Here is a 24,614-nt window from a genome sequence, read left to right on the forward strand (position 1 = left end):
CTGATGGATTAAAAATTTGCAATGGAGGAAAGGCAGTTACATTTTTGGTAGAAAAAAACAAATAGGCAGTTATAGCTAGAATAAGGTAATATAAATAGACTTTAGAATTACTAATTTTCAACAGTTTTATGGCAAAGTGACTGATGCTAACAGCTTATAACACAAATCCAGGATGTCTGTAGATACTAAGTTTTATTTAAGAAAATTTTATCACAACATTCTCTTAATTTCTTAAATATTTCTGTAATAGTTAATAGAGGCAAAATAAGTACTGTGTTCCACCAGATCTGGGATACAACAGAAATCATCCAAATGACAGTTCCAAGTTGTTTTATTTCATAAAGATTTCCATTCCTAAAGGCACTGGTAAATGTATTCAAATTTCTTACAGTGACTTGATTTTGAGACTTTCACTGCCTCAAAGTCTCAATTAGATGTTATTTATGCCTCTGTGTTCAAAGTTCTGTACTAATGTCACAGCTTCATTAAGGAACCAGCTAATAAAATAACAAATGATCTACAGCACAGAGGTGCTGAGCATACTCATTAGTTAATGCTTGTAAACTGTCTGCAGATGAATGGCACGAAGTGTTCACAGGTTATTTAGTACTAAAAGACATGATATCAACATCAATAAGAGGATAAAAATGGAGAAAATGTGACAGAACCACAATAAGCCTGGGGTCTGTATGCAGATGGCATTAAATTGAAGTCAACATAACTACACCACTTACATCATCTGTGTCATCATTCATTACTGAAATTGTCTGAGAAAAATGAAAGATCCAACTGTAATGAAATGTAACAGAATGGTAATAGAAAAATCGAGATGCTTATTATGCAGTTACTGCCGTACTGAATCCCACATAAACATTCTTCAATCTAGAATAAGCTTGCTGCCTAGACTCTAACAACGTAGTCACAGCAGCACAGCTCTCAGTGGAAGCTGCAAAGCTCAGACAAAAAATAAGACATATAAAATCACAGAATATCTGGAGTTGGAAGGGACCCATAAGGATCATTAACTCCAACCCCCTGCTCCTCACAGGACTACCTAAACCATGTGACTAAGAACATCTTCCAGACCCTCCTTGAACTCTGACAGTCTTGGTGCTGTGACCACTGCCCTGGGGACTCTGTTCCAGTGACCAGCCACCCTCTCAGTGAAGAATCTTTTCCTAACATCCAGTCTGAACTTCCCCTGATGCAGCTTCATTCCATTTCACAGAATCACAGAATGGTAGGGGTTGGAAGGGACCTCTGTGGGTCATCTAGTCCAACCCCCCTGCCGAAGCAGGGTCACCTACAGTAGGCTGCACAGGACCTTGTCCAGGCGGGTCTTGAATATCTCCAGAGAAGGAGACTCCACAACCTCCCTGGGCAACCTGTTCCAGTGCTCCGTCACCTCATGTTCAGACGGAATTTCCTGTGCTTCAGTTTGTGCCCATTGCCCCTTGTCCTGTTGCTGGGCACTACTGAAAAGAGCTTGGCCCCATCCTCCTGACACCCACCCTTCAGATATTTGTAAGCATATATTAGGTCCCCTCGCAGCCTTCTCTTCTTCAGGCTGAACAAGCCCAGCTCCCTCAGCCTCTCCTCATAGGAGAGATGTTCCAGTCCCCTCACCATCCTCGTAGCCCTCCACTGGACTCTCTCCAGTAGCTCTTCATCTTTCTTGAACTGGGGAGCCCAGAACTGGACACAGTACTCCAGATGAGGCCTCACTAGGGCAGTGTAGAGAAGAAGGAGAACCTCCCTCGACCTGCTGGCCATATTCTTCTTGATGCATCCCAGGATCCCATTGGCTTTCTTGGCAGCCAGGGCACACTGCTGGCTCATGGTCAACCTGTCGTCCACCAGCACACCCACGTCCCTCTCCACAGAGCTGCTCTCCAGCAGGTCCGCCCCAAGCCTGTACTGATGCATGGGGTTTTTCCTCCCCAGGTGCAGGACCCTGCATTTGCCTTTGTTGAACCTCATCAGTTTCCTCTCTGCCCAAATTTCCAGCCTGTCCAGGTCACGCTGAATGGCAGCACAGCCTTCCGGTGTGTCTACCACACCTCCCAGTTTGGTGTCATCAGCAAACTTGCTTAGGGTACATTCCAGCTCTTCATCCAGGTCATTGATGAAGTTGTTAAACAAAACTGGGCCCAGTACTGACCCCTGGGGGACACCACTAGTTACCAGCCTCCAACTAGACTCAGCGCCGCTGATGACAACCCTCTGAGTTCTGCCATTCAGCCATTTCTCAATCCACTTCACCAACCACTCATCCAGCCCACACTTCCTGAGCTCGCGCTCCCTGGGGGCTGCTCTTATCCGTGAGGGGGTTTGGCCGCTGTCACACTCGCCTCTGCCCCCACAGAGTCAGAGCTGCTGCTCGTGTGCACCTCTCACTTTCCTCCTCGGGGGGGGGGGGGGGGGGGGGAGGGGTCTCCCCTCTCTCTCTCTCAGTGCTTTTTGCCTCCTCGCCACTGCAGTTTTGCCACTGGAGAAAGGGTCCCTCGGCGCAAGCCTCTGCTCCAGAGCCCTTCACCTTCAGTAGCTTCCTCTTGTCCCATCACTGGTCAGCAGAGAGGAGATCAGCACCCCCTGGCTCCACTGCCCCTGTTGAGGAAGGTGAGGACTGCAATGAGATGGCCCTTCAGCCTTCTCTTCTCCAAGCTGAACAAGCCAAGCAATCTCAGCCGCTCCTCGTAAGTCTTGCCCTTGAGACCTTTCACCATCTTGGTCTCCCTCCTCTGGGCATGCTATAGTAGTCTGATGTCCTTTGTACATTTAGGCACCCAAAACTGCACACAGTACTCAAGGTGGGGCCATATCAGTGTGGTGTAGGGTGAGACAATCACCTCCCTCGACCGGCTAGCTAAGCTGTGCTATCTAGGCTGGAAACCTACACGGCTTTGCATGCTACAACAGCTACACATTTTACGCCTACATGAGATGCATCCACAGTTAACCCTGACAGAATAGTAGGAAAATCTAAGATTAAAAAAATGTTTTACATGTATGTCAGTGTGTCAGTTTAATGAATTTCAAAATAGAAAAGGAAAAGTAGGAGTAGAAAAACAAGAGATTCAGTGACACCCAGCAGAGTCAGGTATATATCACTTACCAATATGCTGAAAAGAACAGCCATATTTTAAGAAAGGTAAATGGAAGTTCTGTAAAATGGAGTTAATTTTTTTTAATTCCAGTGTCAAATAATCCCCTTTGTTAGAAACACACCTGGTTAATTGCCTACATTACTACTTTCTGTATATTGACAACTATCTGTACTTTCATAATTATTTCTTCCTTTAAATTATCTACCAATTCCACATACGCAAAGTCTTTCTGCTACTTCAGCAGTCTGTTTAGGTAGCTAGGTGAATGCTTCCCCTTCGCTGTTAGTATAAGTTAGCAGGCTTTGAAAGTGTTATTAATGAGAATTACTGCCTTCCCCAAAGTAAGTACTTCCTGACATTTCACTCAGATAATTCTGTCTACAGCTTAACGACCACTTCTTGCTTTATAATTCTTTTGCATCCTTCTGTCTTGCAGAGAAAGAGAGCTAGAAGGTGGCAAATCTGTTCACATACACATTACGTGTATGTGAACCAACAGTATAAAGCAGGGTATGAGACTTTGCATTGTTCTAAGCCCTTCACGTCCTTCAAAACTCACAAAATGAGAATGTGGATGAAGTAAGAACAAGTCATGGACTAAGGGTCTTGGAAGAATATCAATAACTGAATAGGCTAGCAATCTCTCTTCAAAAAAGCATCCACACTACGATTTCAGTTTGCAGCTAACAACTAGTGGACTTTTCAAAGCATATTTCCTAATTATAAAGATAATTCAGTTCTGACAAACTTTGCATCACGATTTGAAGTTCTCCTCGGAATAAAAGGCATTCTAGAAGCATGTCCTGTAAACTATGTCTGTGCCTTAGAAATGACATGCAGTTTGTCTAAAAAAGAACATGTAATTTCTTAGGAAATCCTTTTAAATAGGCTGTGCAGTTGTTACGTTCCAGCTCACAACTGGAAGGTCTTATCAATTTACCTTGGTAAACCAGAATATTTCACTATTGACATCTCCCTGTAGCTTCTGCTGCTCCCTTCATTTTTTCAGCATACACTACAGACAATGTTGAGTAAAGTAATTCAAGGTCTGTGGAGACACTGCAGGCAGCCTAAATAAATGGGCTAGGGTAAATGTTTGAGGCTTCACAAAGAAAAGTGGTTAAACAGGCACTTTTGTTGAGATTAAATCCTTTTTATGTTATAATTATTTTATAATTTTTTATCTTCTCAGGATGTGCAGTTATGCGTTTTCATTCCCAATTCCAGACCAATACTAAACTACATTTAACTCCTTTGAAAGTGGAGACAGTGGTCTATTTGCCTCTGACAAAGCCACCGCTTTTGTCCCTAGTTACGTGTAAGTTTGTAACTGGTGGCATGCTCTACCTCCAACAGCTGCCTTACACAGCAGACAGCTCCTGTGCTGTGGATATGGGGCACGGACAAACCCTTACCAATGACACCTATATGACATGCAGATCAGAATGTGCCATAAAGGAAACAGCATTATGCTACACTTCCCTAGAGTTGGATAAAAACTAGAACTGTAACTCATCTGAAATACTGACTTGGCAATATCATAATAAAATATTTCTGGCTCCCTCTAGTGGGCTTTAGTCGTGCATCATGTAGGCAATGTTACAGTAACACGCCAACAGTGAAAGGCTTTGCACAGTTGTGACAAAAACTTTGAACTCAGTACTTCTTCCCTAATTTGAAAGCTCTTTCTCTTTTTTTCCTGTACCTGCCTGTACAAAGAAATCAAGTGTTTGAAATCCTAATGTACATGTCACAGAAGCACTCACAAAGTTTTGTGTAGTGTTTTGGTTTATTTTCTTCTTTGTTTTTTACAATTAGGACACTACTTGCAGTAATATGTTTAAATCAAAGTGGGTGACAGACGATGAGAATGCCAGTAAACTGCCTTTGGGTTTTATGTAATGGATGACCACAAATGAGCTCATGCAGATGAGCTTACCATCACAGATTCTAGAACTGAAATTCCAGCCCATTCTTCAAAACACACTTATACACACTGATAGTATTTCAAAGGATTTTTTAAAAAATGGTAAATTGTAAAAAAGAAAATCTGAAAGATTGAGGGCTCCACCCACTACAACTAATGTTTGCAAAGGCAAAATTGTTTCAGCCTCCATCACACTGCCACAAAGAGATAAAACTCTCAAAGACTGATTCCATGTGACTCGTTTTTAAAAGAGGGAAGGAAAGCACTTTCAGGAAAAAAAGATAATACTTTTAGATCAATATTCATTAAGTGCGAAAGCAATAAAACTACCAATAGACAACACAGAAATCTTGAGATAACACAAGGGAGATGGCATTCTGTTTTTTAACGTATCCAATCTGAAAAACCTGTTCCCATGACACAGTTGATATACAATTTACAGCCTGCTGTATCCAGCTGTGACTCTGACTCAGCTAATACTAATGAACAATTAAAACTTTGTCCTCAGTTTTGAAGCAATATGACAGTAACTGCATTTTTCTTACACCTGGTTCAGAATCATGTTACCTGAAAACTGTTTTGTTGAATAACACTGGTATTAAGAGAGTAACTCACAGATAGCTCACCTCACTGCAGTAAATTCACACCTGCTCTGACTTCTGAAAGCAAACAGTATGTACACTTTCAACTTTTACAAAAGGAATGTCAAAACAGTAAGAATGCTGTATAGTTTCTTCTCATGTATTCAGAGTAGTTTCCTGAACATTCTCAAATGTTCTATCAGAAAAGACAAAAATTTTGGTTCAGAGAGAAATTACTTCAAAAAATGAATTACAATTAAAAAAAAAATCTTAGTGCAATTACCTTACAACCAAAAGAACTGAAAATAGCAGTTATCCTACGCAAAATCAGAATCTGCTATCTTTTTTTACAAGTCAGAAAAGAGTAAATATTTAAATTAACAGCTAGAGGAGTGTGCATTCAATAAAGCCTATTGAGTAAGGATATGTACTTTTCTAAGTTTTCTATGATTTTTTCTAAATTCTCTAACATCATCCTACTCAAAGAAATAAGTCAATAAAACTAGCTACTTTCATCGTTATCATCCCTTCAGATCAGGGTCCTCAGACGGACATAGCAGTAAGTTCATAGTTCTAAAGGATGACTTCTTCAAAATACAGAAGTTCATAATACTAAAATAATGAAGTACAGGCAAAAAAAAACCACACATTCATACAATTTAATTCATTGTTAAAGAAAAACAGGATGACCATGAAACCAAATCAGTAATTTAAAGGATTCCCTGGGACCTGGGTCAAAGTGATTGGAAAGGCAAGTATTTTTCATCTACTAAAGATTTATTTGTAGAACTTCTTGGGATCAGTTATGTCTTCACTCTTACTTAACAAGTTGATTTCATATAAGCATATGACACATAACACAGGGGAAAAACTTCTCACATCACAATTAGCATCATCGTGTATACAACTATTACCAGAGTTTGAACGTAATCCCACACAACTGCAAGGATGAAAGCCACAGAACATGCTGGTTTCAGCTGGGATAGAGTTAAATTTCTTCACAGTAGCTTGTATGGGGCTAAGTTTTTTGATTTGTGTTGAAAACAGTGTTGGTAACATACTGATGTTTTAGTTACTGCTGAGCAGTGCTTACACAGCATCAAGGCCTTTGCTCCTCAGATTGCCCTACCAGTGAGAAGGTTAGAGGTCCACATGAAGCTGGGAGGGAACACACTTGAGACACCTGGCCCCAGCTGGCCAAAGGGGTATTCCATATCCTACGATGTCATGCTCAGCAACAAACTGGGGGGAAGTTGGCAGGGGCCCACTGCTTGGGAACCGGCTGGGCATTGGTCACTTCGTGGTGACCAATTGTTTTCATTTGCATCACTTGTCTTTCTTGGGATTTATTTTTCCTCTCTGTTACTTTTTTCTCTTTTCCTCATAATTTCTTTTTTTATTATTTTTTATTTTTAATTAATAAACTGTTTTTACCTCAACCCACGAGTTTCTTTCTCACTTTTACCCTTCCAATTCTCCCCGCACCTCACTGGGGCGGGAGAATGAGCGAGAGGCTCTATGGTTGCCAGCCAGGGTTAAACCATGACCCAGGACAACAAAGCTTTTATTCCACAGGAAAGCTACTTTTTATGAACTTACAATAGTAGCAACTAAGGTCCTTGCCTAAGCAGCATCTTTGCAATGCTTTCTAATTAACTGTGGAAAATTTAGTAAATGCTTACTAGTTTTTGGATTTAAGGGACAAGTCTCAGTAGGTTTATTACATCCCCAGGCTCTAAGAATAATAACCGCAGCTCCCAGCTCCCTCACTGTACAATCACAACTGTAAAGGCATAACAAAGATCTCATTGCAGAAATTTCAGATGATGGGGGGGAGAATCTGACCTGACTTTTTACATTTTATATGACATCATGAACTTTCTGGAGTACTGCTTTAGGGTTTATCATAACTAAACAAAGGCATATAACCAGATCTGCACTGAATGATTTAGGTACCTATGGAAAGAGTTGTACTCCTCCTCTGAGTAAAAAAAGATGCTGCATGCCTAGTAGTTTTAAAAAACTACCCAAATTACAGGGCTGTCTAAAAACAAAACGTGTTTAAGACCCTTTAATGCCCCAAATTTAGTGTTGGATTCCTTCTCATGTGCCAGGACTGCTGCTAATGAGGTAAGAAATACTGGCTTTATAGAATCATAGAATCTTTAAGGTTGGAAAAGACCTCTAACATCAAGTTCAACTGTCAAGCCAACAACTTTATGCCTGCTAAACCATGCCCTGAAGTGCCATGTCTACACGTTTTTTTGAACACGTCCAGGCATGGTGACTCAACCACCTCCCTGGACAGCCTGTTCCAATCCCTGACTACTCTTGCAGTAAAGAAGTTTTTCCTCATATCCGATCTAAACCTCCCCTGACACAACTTGAGGCCATTGCCTCTTGTCTTATTGCTAGTCACTTGGGAGAAGAGACCAACACCTGCCTCACTACAACCTCCTTTCAGGCAGTTGTAGAGAGCAATAAGGTCCCCCCTCAGCCTCCTCTTTTCCAGACTAAACAACCCCAATTCCCTCAGCCGCTCCTCGTAAAACTTGTTCTCTAGACCCCTCACCAGCCTCGTTGCTCTTCTCTGGACACGCTCCAGCACTTCAATGTCCTTCTTGTAGTGAGGGGCCCAAAACTGCACACAGTATTCAAGGTGTGGCCTCACCAGTGCTGAGTACAGGGGAACAATCACTTCCCTATTGGCTTTGAAGAGGTCAGTGAGCGGAAACTCACAAATTTATACACAATTCTTCTCCTTCTGGCCAAGAGATACACTCTTCAATTCATCTTGAGCTGTAAGAGCTACTGCACTCTTGAGGGAAAAAAAGATGAGAGAGCATGCATGTGTACTTACAACGTAAATCATAAATTTCCAATATGTGCATGACATCTAGCTCTGTCTTTCCACATCAACAGATGTGAAGAAAACACTTTCCCAGGTTAATTAGAGGCTGGATAAAAGTCGATCACGATACAGCATCTCACCTACTGAGAGCATTCTCACAGTGACAAGAACAATGTGGCACACTGGGGCAGTGGGTTTGGATCAGTTGTGTCTTCACCATCCTTGAAGGAAGTAATGCTATGTGGCCTATGGTTACTAATTTCATCACTGCAGAGTATATCCAGATTAATGGTACTGTTATACTCAGTTGGCTCAGACACTGTATGCTTTCATATCAAATGCATGGTTCTCTAGTTATATTTTATTTATTTATGAACATTTTTTGGCAAAGTTATCACAAAGATACCACAAAGATTTGGGGGTTGGACTAGGTGACCTCTAAAGGTCCCTTCCAATCCTAACTATTCTATGAAAGGTCCTAAAGAGTGACCAATCACAGAAACTTTCTGAAACTTCTGATTTAAAATATCTTGCAGCAGATAACTTCTGAAGGACACATGCTTCACAGATACGCTCCACAGTTTATACGCAGAGCTAAAACAATATATTTATGTTAAGGCTGGAGCTTTATCATTAAAGGACCCATTTAGTTCACAGCCACCTCTGTTAAGCATGTCACCTATGCTCTATAGGAGGCTTCAACTAACAGAACCCTATGCCGATTTTAATAGTAACCCATAAATACAATTATACCCATTTAAAAATCACTGAAAACAAGGGCTGTGCCTTCTTATCTTTACTAAAAAAATTAACATTTCATTTGCAAGAGGTTTTCCTTAAATAATCCTCAGATAAATTCTGGTAGTGTTGTACTACACATGAGAAGGAAAGATTAGTAAATAACTTTAACAAAAACTAAAAGTTCAAGGAAAAGACTATGAAGGCTTATATTTGTTGCTACTTAAAATTAAAAATTTGTGACACAACTAGAAGTATCAGAATCCCATTCACATTACAAAATGTATCCAAGGTATTTTCTCAAGCTTTTGGCACAATAAAATTACAGAAGTCTAATGTTGCAGGATTGTAGCTCTATAATTTCAAAGTCTTTTATAAACAGCCAGTTAAGATAAATAAATGAAGAAGCTATAAAACAAAAATAATCTTATTAATCCAGTCAGAAACATATATTACCACAAAAAAATCTCTTTGCAATATAGCTCATAATAATAAAGCATTTCATCTTGAACAAAAAATAACTTTTTAAGCATTTTTAATGAGCACTTGAGATTGGTGTCTTGTTCTGTAGGCTAAATTGTAGGCTGCTTTTCACTTTTTGCTACAAAACAGGTATGTTAATAACAATGCAAACGGTTATGCTCTTCCCACCTGAGGCAAGACATACATTATAGTGAAAGTTTTCTTTGGCCTCTCCCAATGATGTCCATGATGAAAAGAAAACAAAACCGGGATTAGATATAACTAAAAAAGAATTTAAAGCAGAGTGAGAGAGATATATGAACTTCCCTCCCACGTACAGAGTAAAAAATACGTATAATCATCATGATGTTATAGTTCAAAAATTAACTAATACTGAATCCAAAAAGACAATTAGACAATTGTACACATTGGGAGAAAAAAGCTTTTGAACCCTATCTTCCATGCAGAGGTAAAACTATTTTAATCACTTTGAGACATACCATACATTCCCTACCTAGAACTGTAAGAAATTCAAATCATTAACAACAATAAATATCATCTTTCATAATCACATGACAAAGTATCTGAGAGCAAGAACACCTTAATTAACCAGGTCATGACTCTGAGGTTCTACAGCAATTACACTGAAACTGAAAGATGAACAGGTTAAATGAACACTAACAATTAACACTGCCCAAGAAGTTTCAACATTTAATGATAAATGGGAAGTGTACCTGTATACACAGTAAACTAAACTAGGATTCTAACTTCAGCTAATAAAGATACATCTATGATTCTATCAATATAAAAACACTCTAGGGATTTCTTTTGTGAAAGTATATTACGCCCAACATCAAACACAACTCCTGTCAATTTTTTATGTATTTGTTTTACAAGACATAGTTATTTTATTTTTTGCATATCTAAACTGATAAGAAGGATTTGTGAACTACATGAAACTCATTCTCAAAAAACTACAAACATTAGTACACATCAATTGACTGAAATGGAATTAGCTACCTGAAATCCAGGCTTTTCCGTAGATCTCCTTGATGCTGAATGAAGGCATCTTTATAATAATTCAAACCAAGGACTTTTAATTGTCAAATACTGTCCTATTTATACTTCATAGATGACATCTCGTTTAAACACAGTATTTTTCACATTCAATTAAATTTCTCCATGAATACACTCCAAGTCCAATATCTGCTGAAGTTGCCTACACAAAGTCACTCATACTATGCTGAATTACTGTCTTGCCTATGCATCCAATGTTTGCTGTATTCGCCGTACAAATTCCTTCTTTCACACAGCAGTTCTAAACAGCAAACAGACAATACTAAACCAGGCACAAGGCCTTTTTCATTTGATTCCTCAACCTATCAATAAGAAGTTCCTTGAAGACACTGTGTAAATAAAGCTCTAAGTAAACAGCTGAGAAAAAAAAAAAAACAAACCACACCATCTTGGGAGGTTAGCTGCTTTACTCTATTACTAACATTGTCTTCATTATTTATATATATAGGCACTGGTTTCCAGCCACTGAAGCTGAACCTAGATAATTAAACATTTAAGCCATCCCCTGCTGTGCCATAATGTCTAACTGTGTCCGAAGAGTCCTAGGTGTGCTGTTACACACCTGGGACTGAAGCAAGGAATTTGCTGAGCTACCTTTGATAAAAGTCTACACCTGGAACTTAATAGCACATGATATGGTTTCTGAACACTGCAACAGGTGGCAAATATAACTTACTGCTCAAGAACTGTTTCATCTTCTGGTTCCAGAATTGCAAATAGCTCTATTAATTTGACCAAAAATGAAAGTGAAAATTTATTGATGTAATAAAGTATATATTGTTATTACACTATATCCATACATTTTTTAAGATAAGATTATTTTAGGATAGCTTGAAGAAGAAATTACATGGAAAATGGATCTATTATGTAAAATTCTAAATTAAAGCTAAATTTCTAGTGCTATCAAGATAGGAGAAATATTTAGCAAAATGGAAGCCAGCTCCTCTAATTCCATCAGGCTCTCTCTAAAATCAGCTCTCATGCTTTTCAAAAATTCAGTATCATATAAGAGCAAACCAATCACTTCTAATTCCTGTTCTATAAAATTACGACACTATAGTATACATGTACAAGACAAGGTTTATAGGAGGAACTAGTACCTATTACACTGACTGTTTGTTGTGGTTTAGACTCAGCTGGCAACAAAGAACCACGCAGTTTCTCTCTTACTGCTCCCCTGCCCCGGTGGGATGGGGACAAGAATCAGAAGGAAAAGGCAAAACCCATGGGTTGTGATAAAAACAGTTTAACAGAATGGCAAAGGGAGAAGAAAATAACAACAATAATACTGAAAAAAAAGACTGTGTAAATGCAATGTTCTCACAACCCAATGCTCAGCTCTATCCTGAGTAGCAAATCCCCATGCTTCAGCCAGCTCCCCCACTTGAATACTGAGCATGACATCACATGGTATAGAATATCCCATTTGATTGGCTGGTTTGGGTCAGCCCAACCAGCTTGTTGTGAAAATTAATCCTGTCACAGCTGAACCTAGGACACTGTTGTAGGTGAAAAAATCATCTAACATGGAAGAAGTATGTATATGACCACAAAAAGATTTAGGGAAAACAACTGTATGCAAATTTAACCATCAGTATGATGCATTTACTATGTGTGGTCTTCATCAGGATTTCAGGCAAGCTTCAATCTGCAACTTTAATAAGATGTATGCGTACTGACTACATTCTACTACATGTCATGTCACGACACTCTTGAAAACAGTGAAAACGGAAAGCTAGGTGACATATTTGTGAGTAGAGAACATGATTTGACTGTACGATCACAGTAACTTTGACAGAGAAAGGAAGCAACAGAATATTTAAATATATTTACAGGGAGTTCATTTTATTTGTGTTTTGCAATCCAACTCCAAGAAATGGAAGACAGAAAAACTGTGGGCTTTCGGTGCCATCTTTGTTAAAAGCACTTGCTGCTACTGGAGGTTAATTCTGTAGTGATGAAGGAAACAAGAGTGAGCTCTGAATACAGTCAGATAAAGGAGAGCAGCTTAGACAAACGGATACATGAGAAATAGGATCAGAGAACAGGACAAGTGGCTCAAGGCAGGAAGGTCTAAGTTGCTAACTCTCTGAATTACTTTAGAGATCCCAATCTGAAAGACAATACTCAAGAGCTGGGGAAATCATTAAGCTTCCCACAGCAGAGAGATATGTCAGAAAACGATCCTAAACAATAGCTGGTACAGGAGGCTTTTGTCAGAGGTATACTATGCCTAGGAAATACTCTGTTGTTTTTGTGAGTCTGTAAAAAAGGGCTTTTACCAAATTTCAGGAATCTGGAAACTAACATCTCTTTGTTAAAAAAAAACCATATCCTTTAAACCATATACAGCTCATGAAAGGCCTGATGAGCCTCAGAGTGTGTTTTCTCATAACACAAAGTCTATCTGAGTTGAGTATCAAGAAAGTTTGCTGATGACACCAAACTGGGAGGAGTGGTAGATACACCAGAAGGCTGTGCTGCCATTCAGCGTGACCTGGACAGGCTGGAAAGTTGGGCAGAGAGGAAACTGATGAGGTTCAACAAAGGCAAATGCAGGGTCCTGCACCTGGGGAGGAAAAACCCCATGCATCAGTACAGGCTTGGGGCGGACCTGCTGGAGAGCAGCTCTGTGGAGAGGGACCTGGGTGTGCTGGTGGACGACAGATTGACCATGAGCCAGCAGTGTGCCCTGGCTGCCAAGAAAGCTACAGGGATCCTGGGATGCATTAGGAGGAGTGTGGCCAGCAGGTCGAGGGAGGTTCTCCTTCCTCTCTACACTGCCCTAGTGAGGCCCCCATCTGGATTACTGTGTCCAGTTCCGGGCTCCCCATTTCAACAAAGATGAGGAGCTACTGGACAGAGTCCAGCGGAGGGCTACGAGGATGCTGAGGGGACTGGAGCATCTCTCCTATGAGGAGAGGCTGAGGGAGCTGGGCTTGTTCAGCCTGAAGAAGAGAAGGCTGAGAGGGGACCTAATAAATGCTTACAAATATCTGAAGGGTGGGTGTCAGGAGGATGGGGCCAAGCTCTTTTCAGTAGTGCCCAGTGACAGGACAAGGGGCAATGGGCACAAACTGAAGCACAGGAAGTTCCGTCTGAACATGAGGAAGAACTTCTTCCCTCTGAGGGTGACGGAGCCCTGGAACAGGCTGCCCAGGGAGGTTGTGGAGTCTCCTTCTCTGGAGATATTCAAGACCCACCTGGACAAGATCCTGTGCAGCCTGCTGTAGGTGACCCTGCTTCGGCAGGGGGGTTGGACTAGATGACACACAGAGGTCCCTTCCAACCCCGAACATTCTGTGGTTCTGTGACTCTGTAATAGGATAAGAGTTTACCCAGACAGATATTTTCCAATGGTAAGAAGGCAGCGGTAGGAGGTGCAAGCCTATGGTTTCTACAATACTTGACACATTTGTGCAATTCCAGCTGAGAAAGTTGTAGAGCACTGTGGAGGTACAGACCTGCAACACACATGCTTTAGAAACAATAGGATTCTTGTCAGGACCCAGGACCTTTTCAGAAAGGCAGAAGTACAGTGAGAAAAACCTTCTCTCTCATTGAACAGTGACATTTCCACAAAATGACAGGAAGCATTCTCACCACCACCTTGGTCTCTTCTGACTGGAATAATAATATTCATTACTCTGGAACATAGTGAGGGAAAACTGGGGAATAGGAAATTATAACTGCAGTAAGAAAAAGGGAGGGAAGAATAATGACCTATGATAATTGCTTATGATCTTTTCTAATGTAATTTTATAAAGAATTGTTTTATGAGACTAATCTGCTAAAAATAACTGCCATTCTCTGAACTCAAAAATAATCTCAAAAATTATTAAACTTTGATTTAATGATTAAAGATCAAATAAAACTCCAAAGTCAGTCAAGTTATTAGGGAAATTAACCTAGGAAACAGTAAAATCAGTAAAAATTCAGTAAATACAATTGATTCTGAATTTGCTTAGAGAAGTCTTTGAGATGATCTGTCTGGATGCGGCCCTGTGCAACCTGCTCTAGGTGAACCTGCTTTAACAGGGTGGTTGCACTAGATGATCTCCAGAGGTCCCTTCCAACCCCTACCATTCTGCGATTCTGTGACTTTATAAAAAAAAAAAACAACCACTCTGCAGGTTCTTAAGACCGGTGAAGGTTGAAGACTTGATTTTTAAAGATATGCTATTTGTCTATTTGTCTGTCTTGAGTATTTCAAAATGTATAACGTTACAAAGGTAGAAGACTTGCTTCAAGGAAAGCATCAAATATTTTATTCACTTGCATGGGAATTAAAGACAGAACAAGCAGGAAGTTCCCTAGAATTGCTCCTCAGGTTTATCCTTTACAGAACTATAAACAGTTGTGCTGAAAGCCTTGATTTTCCTGTAGCAGTTTAAAAAAGCTTCCCTAAAAACCACTTCCTGAACCCATTAAAAAATGAAGGAACAGAGAAAGTATCAGAACCTCTGAAGGCCAGGCCACTGAACTGCCCATTTCATGTCTCTTAAAAACTTGTCACTTGAAAACAAACACTTGAAAAACATGAATTGATGTATCTAAACCTCAAATGTCCATAACTAAACACTGTACATGGATTTTAGCAAAGTTTTTAAAAGCCAGATCATGAACAGCAAGAGAGGTGTTTAATTGATTACGCACAAATATAGGTATGAAAATAAAATATATTCTTCCAGTTTGAGTTACAGGTTTGTGTTAGAACCTGTGAGATTAACACCAAGTAGTTCAGAGTCTTTCCACTTTCTCTGATGGACTCCAGATCAAGCTCCAGTGCCACAAGTGCTTTCTCAGGAAACTATTCTTCCTAGCACTGAATGAATGGGATTGCAGAGAAGACTTCCCCTCACTAGCAGGAACATAAAGGAATCATAGTTTCTCTGAAGTCCCCTTTCTCCTTCAGATTTAAAAAACACATTTTCTCTATATCATAAACACACATATACATCATCTTTTTGCTTCAATTGTCTCTGATTTTATGAGAAACAATCAGAAACTGCATCCTAACTTCTGGGATGGAGAAAAACAAAAAAACAACAAAACAAAAAACCCACATTTCACTATCTGCAGCAGGCACTGTGTAATCCAGAAAGAGATTTTCCCTCTCTTTCAGACACAGCAGCACTGACCTAAACCACATTTGTTGCAAATAATGTTCCCATGAAGTTTAATTAAGTTGCATCTAACTTGAACTATAAAACCAGTCTTTTTATCTCTGTACCTGAGACAGTTATTAACCAAAAAATAAATGGACTCTTGAAAAACAAAACATGAATTGAGGTATCTGAAATTTAAACGTCCGTAAACATTGTACAGGGATTTTATCAAAGTTTTAAGAAAGCAGATCATGACCAGCAAGTGAAGGAACTTCAGTCAGAAGGAATCATGTTTTCTTCTGCCAACTGTTTCCAAAAACTTCCTATATAAGGTTGCTTACTTATTTATTTTCTCCAGAAATATCAGTGATTGCTTTAAAGCCACTGCCTCCAAGAAAATGTATGTAGTATACAATTTCATTTAAATTCAGGATAACATTCAGTCAAAATTAAAATATTCTACTACTTCATTTTCTACTATTTGCAATGAAGATATGTTTTTACACAAAATGTATTGCACTTCATAGTTCCTGATCTTTTTAATAAGACCTCGCATGATTTTTGATGATATAGCCATACGATTTCACTAGTCCAGCTAATGGTGTTGCTCATTTTAAAAAAGATATTTGGTTAGGAATATAATTGTCAAAATCTAAGGAAAATGAAGATGATCCTGTGAATCTTTATTTTTTGAAACAAACTTCATTTCAATCAGCCTTAATTGACTCTGGTTTCTCGAAAACCATTCCTCTACCTCATAGTCACCTTTTAATTGAATAATAGTGGCACAAATGCAGGAAATCCTTTAAAATGTACCTTTGTTATTTGAGGCAAAAAAAAATCCAGAAGAAGGAAAAAATCCATTTTTCACTGTTTTTCAATTTAAAAATTAACTGTTTTCTTCTCAAAGGTGATCTTACTCTTCTGTAATTTAACTTACACTATTGCTTATTGGCACATTTGGGTCTCCATTTTGCAAATGTGTTTCTTCAAATACTGTGACACCAGGCTAATGAAGGACTGGGACATTTATTATTCATTCCCATGCTCTGTGGAAAAAGGCACAATAAGCTTTATACTCCAAAGTGGTATTAATATATAACATAAGCTCCCTTTTATGCATGTTTAATGGTACAACTACAATGTTACAGCACAGTCAGAATTCATGTCCAGCTCCATTCCTCATGGCCATAAATACCACCAGGAGACTGGCATATGATTGTCCCCATCATTAAACACCATGTGCTGTCCCAGCTTTTCCCTACAATCTTAATCCTTATCAAAAGCTGTGACAATATTTCTATGTGGGACATACTAAAATGTCTTTCTACTCTCTAACTCCTCACAGACCTAATGCTTTGAATACACCTCATTTTCCAAATCCATGTTCTTTAATTGAGTCAACATACCACCAACAGTCACCTAGTATCTATAGCTTTATCTAGGAGCACTTTAGATTGAAACTGTCATTCTATGGTTACAAAATACAGACTAGGCCTCTGAGGAAACACTGGAATTCACACCTTCTCTGACATGCTAACACTGGAAAATGAAGGTTAACCAGTAATATTTAGGATTTTCTAAGCGGGTTAATCTACTCGTAAATGGTGTATTACACAAAATTTAAAAATCCTGTTTATATTGAAGTGTATGTTTTGATGGTATCTGCATAAGATACACCAGGGTTTTTAACGTTACTTTAATCACTAAAATAGCAAGATGAATACCATTGCTGTCCCTACTTCACAATATTTGTAGTCGAGGAAAAGTTGACTTAAAATATTTATTGTTCTTTCTGTCTTCATAACTTCTAAACGTCTACTTCAAAATCAGCAGAAACAGATATTACCTAAAGCAGCTTGAGACACTGTGATTAGTTATGGAAAAATCAAACTAGTTGATTAGCTGGAGAAATTCCCATCCCTTCCTTCCTCAACACATGTACATGGTAAAACTAGATAATCACATAACCTTATTAGTGTCCTCCTTCACTGTTTTGTGGGGTTTTTTTTATTTTCCAAATGAATTTAGGATTTGATACTGCTACAACATAGGTGAGTACCTCACAGATCTTAGTTGTTGGATTGACTGTGGGAATACTGTTAGCATGCATCAATGATTCGCAAGATTACACTGAAAGGGTACAATCTTCAAAGAGCAAATTGTTCATTTTGTTCATCTACCTTTGGAAAGACTGTGAAAAACTCTAATCATGTCGGCCAAATGAAAGCTATGTAAATCTCTAACAGACTGGAGGACCAGTATGTGGCCCACCACAAAGATCACCTGCCCACTATTAAAAACATGTCCTAAGTGGTAACAACAGCAGATGGCTTACAGCTACTGTATGAAGCAATGTATTTCTGAACAACACATGTGAGTTCAATGTGAGCCTTGACACTGCTATCTGTAAGGATAAATCACATTTATTGTAGTAAAAGCCTTTGCTGTGTATACATTCACTAGATGCATATGAATGCTAAAGAATTTCTTTCATCCATCTAATATAAGAACTCACTTGTCAGGCACCACAGGGCAAGTTGCTTTTGCAATTACAGATACACGACAGATTTTCATGGAAGAGCAGATTAACACTAGCTAAGGTAGATTTCTCAATTCTGTTATTTAAAAAAATCACATTTAATTTGGTAAAATATTGAAATATATCCAGGTTTATTCTCAAATTCAGCTTTATACTACCTTTTCTAAACATAGTTAAAATAAAATCAGGTTAAAATATTTACTGTAGGTGTAATATTAGCAAGACAAACAAAGTGCCAGTGACATGCATAACGTCTAATATTATTTCAACATTATGCTCAATACAATATGTGCACTACATTTTAGGAATGCCTACATACCATTTAATTTAGAAAATAATTTATATATTAATGGATAACTCTATGACATTGCTGGCATATTGCTTAATGTTTAGAATAAATATGCTTTCTTAATGTTTACTGGTATCTAATTATATTCTCGTTAAAAATCAAAACTGAACTACCATGCTAAAAAAGAGTTACAAGCTAAAATTTTAAGTGAATACATATAAATGACACAAACATCACCACCACATGGTGCAAAAATTATTTTAATAACTTTATGTCATTCTCATAAAATTCATTTATATTTTTGTACGAGAAACACCTCCGAGACCGTTACCTATTTCATTTCTTTTTAAACTGTGCACATATCATATTGCAAAACTAAAGGAAAAGTAGGGGCATGCTCACAAAAGCTGCAAACAGAGAGGAATATCATGCATAATGTTCACAACAACTCACAGTTTATCAGTAAATTATCTGAAAAACAGGTAAGTCTCTCACGCCAAACATTGCTTTCATTTTAATGACAGTAACTCCCCTTGCCTTCAGCAGGAATTACACTGGTGTAAATGAAAGCAAATGTAGGCCAGGAAATAAGTCTACCCACAAAAGAAAAGAACTTTAGACAGAAAAAAAGCTCTAACCACTTTGTCCTCCTGGAGTTCATATCCACGAAAGCAAGCAAGAAAGGACAGAAAAAAGACAAAGAAGGAACGAGTCACTTTCATTTTGAAAGCAAGCAGTAGTATTTATTAGTAAAATAAACAAACAAATATCAAAAGAATTAATACATCTCTCTCTTATTTCCCTAGTGGTGAAGAAGATCTAGTGAAAAACACGTCATTTTAATAATTTTCCTAGTCCTTTCATGGGTGAAATTGAGATTATTTCATATATCAAAGAAAATATTTGTACCAAAACAATGCATAACTAAAATTATCCCCATAAAAATAATTTGAGAGTCATGTCCTAATTACCTTAATAAAAAGCATGGGGCATCTCATAAAAAGGATGCAGAATTTAGCTCTACATGCCTTGAAACCCAGTATTGCAAATGATAGCATGCATCAACCCTTTGCACTTGCAAAGAGTCCAGTGAAATGAAGAATACTTGCTTACTACAGCCAGATATAGGGTATGAATAAGGGCATAACCACATTAGTCACTCAGCAGGTCTTTAGAATACTAGAGTTCTAAAGCATAAGGAGATAGAGTTTGTCACAAGTGTTTACTGGATGTCTTGTCAGATCTGTATTAGTTATACTTTATTTTTCACAACCATAAATATTAAAGGCAAACAGTCCCATAGATGCTTATTTCCCTTGAAGGAACTGTCTTTTTAACTGTCCAAAATTGTAAATGGAATAATACTTTAGAAAACAAAAATATTCAAAATGCTTTCAGTCAAAACTATTTCCCATTTTTATGAATGACGGGTGATGATATTTTATGGTACCTTAATTTCACATGCCAATACAGAGACTAAAATTAGGCATGTAACTAAACACTTAGCTATGTTGGACCACAACTGCTCACTGAGAAAGGGTAACAACTCATTTTATGGCTTGGTTGTTCAGCTCCCTATATGGCATGTAACTTTGTGCTCCTGTGCTCTTCTAGAGGTTTTCGGTTCCCCCCAGTACTAGAGGTACAAACAAACAGCAGAGAATACAACGGAGGCCAACCAAGACAATCAGGACATGAGAGCACACAATATACAAGAAGCTGAGGGAGACAGGTTTGTTTAGCCAAAAGGCTGGAGTAGGAAAGGGTGCAGGAAGAGGGGAACTACTTGCATTCCTCAGCTACTTAAACGTGAGCTATAGGAGAGACAAAGGCAGAATTTTCTTGAAGATGCACAGCTAATGAACAAAATACAACAATCAAGGGATTGGATTAAATGTAAGAAAAAATAAAAATCACAAGAGTGGTTAAGCACTGAATGAGGTTGCCCAAAGAGGTTAGAGAGTCTCCATCCTTGGAGATTTTTACAACTCAGTTGGACAAGATCCTGAAAGCCTGGTCTAACTTTTAAATTAATCCTGCTTGGAGCAGGAGATTGGTCTAGATAACTTCCACAGGTTCCATCTGACCCAACATATTCTATGATCCTATATACAGTGGTAAAAGACTAAAGTATTTTCAAAGACGCTACAGGGTTTAGTGGCATTCTCGGTTATACGAATAGGAAATATTGAAAGCTATCTAAATCACAGGACTGCTAAGCATTATCACTCTGTGTGCAGAGACATATTTATCTGCACCACATCAGGTGCTCTGCTTCTTTCCTAGCAGTGCTTCCTGTCCCACTGCAGTAAGAGTGGCCATAGTTGCTCACAGACATTTTGAATGGAAACATCTAGCACCTCAATTTCTCATCCTCACCTCTCAAGGAATACACTCTACTATGCAAGAGGACCACAATACCTAAACAGGTAATTTCAGCACAGAGACTAAGAAATTTTAAAAACTGTAAATGCTGGATTAGGTTGCTTTCTCAGTGAATGTCTTGCAGCTGCAGGAAGGGGTAAATTACAGCACAGAAGAGCTATTAAGTCAGAATAGTCCAGCTCCCCACTTTAAGAATGCAAACAGCAATTAAAAATAAAATTTTAAAACAAAATTACTTGAGAAAATAAATAAACTCGAAAAAGACACAGTAGGTAAGATGACAAAGATAAAGATTTTAAATAGATTAAACTGAAGAAAAAAGTAAAGGTAGCAGGTTTCATGGAAAAAATGGGAAATGACACAGTGAGATTTCAAACTAGAAAACAGAAACATCTTCAAAAGATTCGATAATGAATGAAAAATGTAAATATTAAATAGAAGAGGTTGAGACTTCTACAGTTTTAAAAGTAGCAAGATCCTTAAGAAAACAAACTTTGAGATGCAAAGCATCTTTATTGTTTGATTATTTGATTTTTATATCGTATAGCTTATATTACTGTTCTACCTGCCTAGGCTGACTATTCTTTAGAGCAGAATTGCCCATCTGTTTCTAGCACAATTCTTTATGTCTTAATAACTTTTAATGCCTTCAGTTTCACCTTCTGTTTTTCATATTCTGCACAGCACTACTATCCCTGAAATTTTAAAACAGATTATAAATAAGGACCATAATGTTTCAAGAAAATTCTTACAAGTTATGCTATTTCCTTATAATTTTCAGTACACAAGACCCATAGTTTGGCCATTTGATGACAAGAAGTATTATGTGCAGTGTTGTCCTGAAAGATACACATTGAAGCATGGGATAAAAGGCAAAAAATCCAAGTTGGAACATGGGAAATGAAGACTAGATAAAAGGAAATTTTTCCTCTATTTTTTCATCATGAGAGTGGCCAAGCACTGGAACAGGTTGGTCAGAGCAGTTGCTGAATCTCCATCCTTGAAGATTCAAAACCAAATTTAAACCACTGAAAACTCGTGTAATTCAACACTCTGAACAAGAGGTTGGATGAGATGACCTCCAGAGGTCCTTTCCAACCCAATTATTCTATGATACTTTTTCCTCACTCACGAAGAAAATCTAGGTATGTTACCCTTTCTAAATAATTTTCTCCTGCATACAATCCACCTACATATATTGAAACATTGTTTTGTCATTCATGTGGATTTCTTTCCCAAATTTATCTCTATTCCAAAAATAATGACTAATATGATTTATCCATTGTCCTGATTACTTTTATGCTGTTCAAACATAGTATTCCAGTCTAGCCAAATCATAAGCAATAATTCTGTATAGAAAATTTCACTTACTAGTTATTCTAATAGTCTTCTGCAAACACACAGATGATCTGCACCTCTTCATACTGTGAATTATGTTCTAATTTATTTTTTTCCCTCAGCAGTTTTCACCCAAGATATGAGGATTTTTAAACACTTATGAGGAGTAAAACCATAATACACAAGAAGAAATGTAAATGCTTACAAGAAAAGTAAATTCAGATGACAACATAATGGAGTATACATAAAAACCAGTAACAGAGACAACTCAGAAATAAAAAAATTAAAAGACAGAAACCGACTTTCACTACAACACTCATATAAATTCCACAGAGGACATTTTAAGAGTTTTGAGATTGTTTTTCTAATACTTACTCTTGTGCCATGAAGTTCTAATGTTAGAAACTATTGGCTCATTAATCTTGATCTGGTAATACTGTTCTATCACTGTCTCATTATGCCAAACCTCAATTTGCGCTCAAACCAAGAGTTTCCAAAAAACAAACTTAACTTTAATCACAGAAAAAATAAAATACATACTAAATGCATCCTAAGATTGTAAGCAAGGAGAACATACCAACTCACATTTCCTAAAACCTCAGAGTATAATAGTGGAAATCACGTCTAATTAGCAATTCTCACATATCAAAGACCTGATCAGTACAGAAGTCTCACTCTCCATTAGCTCCAATAGTATCCCAAACTATAAGCACCACTTGGGCAACAATAAAAATAACATAAATATACGTATTTATAAACTATATATTAAAAGAAGATAAAAGATTTATCTCAGAAATGAATGCCATAATGAAGAGTCTCAAACCCTTCACTATGTAAGTGTAAGCTTTCCAACACAAAGCAGTAATTCCTAAAATTGGTGGCTTTGAACGGGCAGTTAGGAGTCCAAATCCTGTTATTCACACTGTGATCATAACAGTAATCAAGACTTGGTTCACACAGTCTACCTATGTTGAAAAATCTCCAAGATGAAGAGTCTCTTCAGAAACAGGCTATGACATATAAAGATAACATGAAGTTCACCATAAGCCATCACACTTTACTAGACACCTAGGACTACCTCTAGCTTCTCAGCTGCCTCCCCGAAACCACTGTCAAAAGATGTAGAGTTCATAGCAGTACATGTAAGTAGTGACATGACTGACTATATGAGAGAGAGTCTAGTCCGTTATGTCAAAAGCAAAGACATTTAGGAAATAATTCAATTCAGTTCTCAAAGAACCGATGCTAAAAAAGCAACAAATAGGTCAGACTTCAGTGGCATTTTTTTCTGTTCCACATGGAAATGCAAGTATATTTTAGTATCTGTTTTATGGGGAAAGGCCTTAACTCCATGAATCTCCAGACACACAGAAATGTTAGCAAAAAGACTGGAATTCCATTCCATATTCAAAATAAACCTAGAATGAGTCAATATCTATACCTTATCCTTTAAAAAAAAAAAAATCTGTTAGGAGGTCGATCTGGCTTCTGACTACATGAGCCAAAGCCCTCTCTTCAAGCCAGTATTTCTTCACCTTAAGTGCCTAAAATTATCGGTTTGTCTAAAATTATCTGTTCTTCATTGTGTCATGATAATAATAAGGCCTAAGGCTTTTGAAAACTTTGAGAGTGAAGAGTTCAAACGTGCCCAGCCTCCATGGAAAATGACACCATCATTTGCTGTTTAATGAGGTTCAAAACAGCTACCAAATGAAAATAGTTTCAAATAAATAAAATTAATAACAAACAGATTTCACAGTTGTCATCTGAAGAGAATTATCATATCCACATAGTTTGCATTAAAATCACAGGGCGCTTTTGAGGAATCAAAAGAACCTGAGCTGTCAATACAGCAATGCAGATTCTGAATATCAGTTCTGCTAGGCATCAGTTTGCAGGAAAAGTTTGCAGGCTGGAAAGGAGCAACATCTCCCAGTTCACAATGACAGTTGTGGCAAGGCTTGTACTCTTAGTATTAAACACAGCAATTTGAAGAAGTGTCTTGCTGGGAGAGCGTGCCACTTCGACACTGTCCAGGCCCAAGCAGGGTCAGCAGCTTGGCCAGGTCAGGACCAGGGCACAAGGGGTGACGTGAGGCAGGTCTTGGCCCCACCCACCGCATTTTGTCCCACAGCAGACATGCAAGGGGAGCAGGGTAGGGCCTAGGACTGTCACTGGGGTAGGCAAAGAATCCAGGTCTCCAGCAGAT

The 24,614-nt window shown here is 38.2% G+C and overlaps 1 protein-coding gene across 44 annotated transcripts in view; it reads right to left on the minus strand.

The window, feature by feature from the left end:
- The window catches only part of RIMS2 (regulating synaptic membrane exocytosis 2), a 534,102-nt gene that overhangs the window by 384,848 nt on the left and 124,640 nt on the right, over window positions 1-24,614 (minus strand). For 34 of the 44 annotated variants that reach the window (XM_075415724.1, XM_075415741.1, XM_075415714.1 and 31 more), the window contains one exon: window positions 19,321-19,332. The exons of the other annotated variants lie outside the window; for them this stretch is intronic. In XM_075415724.1, the coding sequence (XP_075271839.1) occupies window positions 19,321-19,332 (12 nt within the window). The remainder of the gene's footprint in view (window positions 1-19,320; window positions 19,333-24,614) is intronic. 44 annotated transcript variants of the gene reach the window in all.

Source organism: Opisthocomus hoazin, chromosome 3, assembly GCF_030867145.1.
Source record: "Opisthocomus hoazin isolate bOpiHoa1 chromosome 3, bOpiHoa1.hap1, whole genome shotgun sequence".
Lineage (NCBI taxonomy): Eukaryota > Metazoa > Chordata > Aves > Opisthocomiformes > Opisthocomidae > Opisthocomus > Opisthocomus hoazin.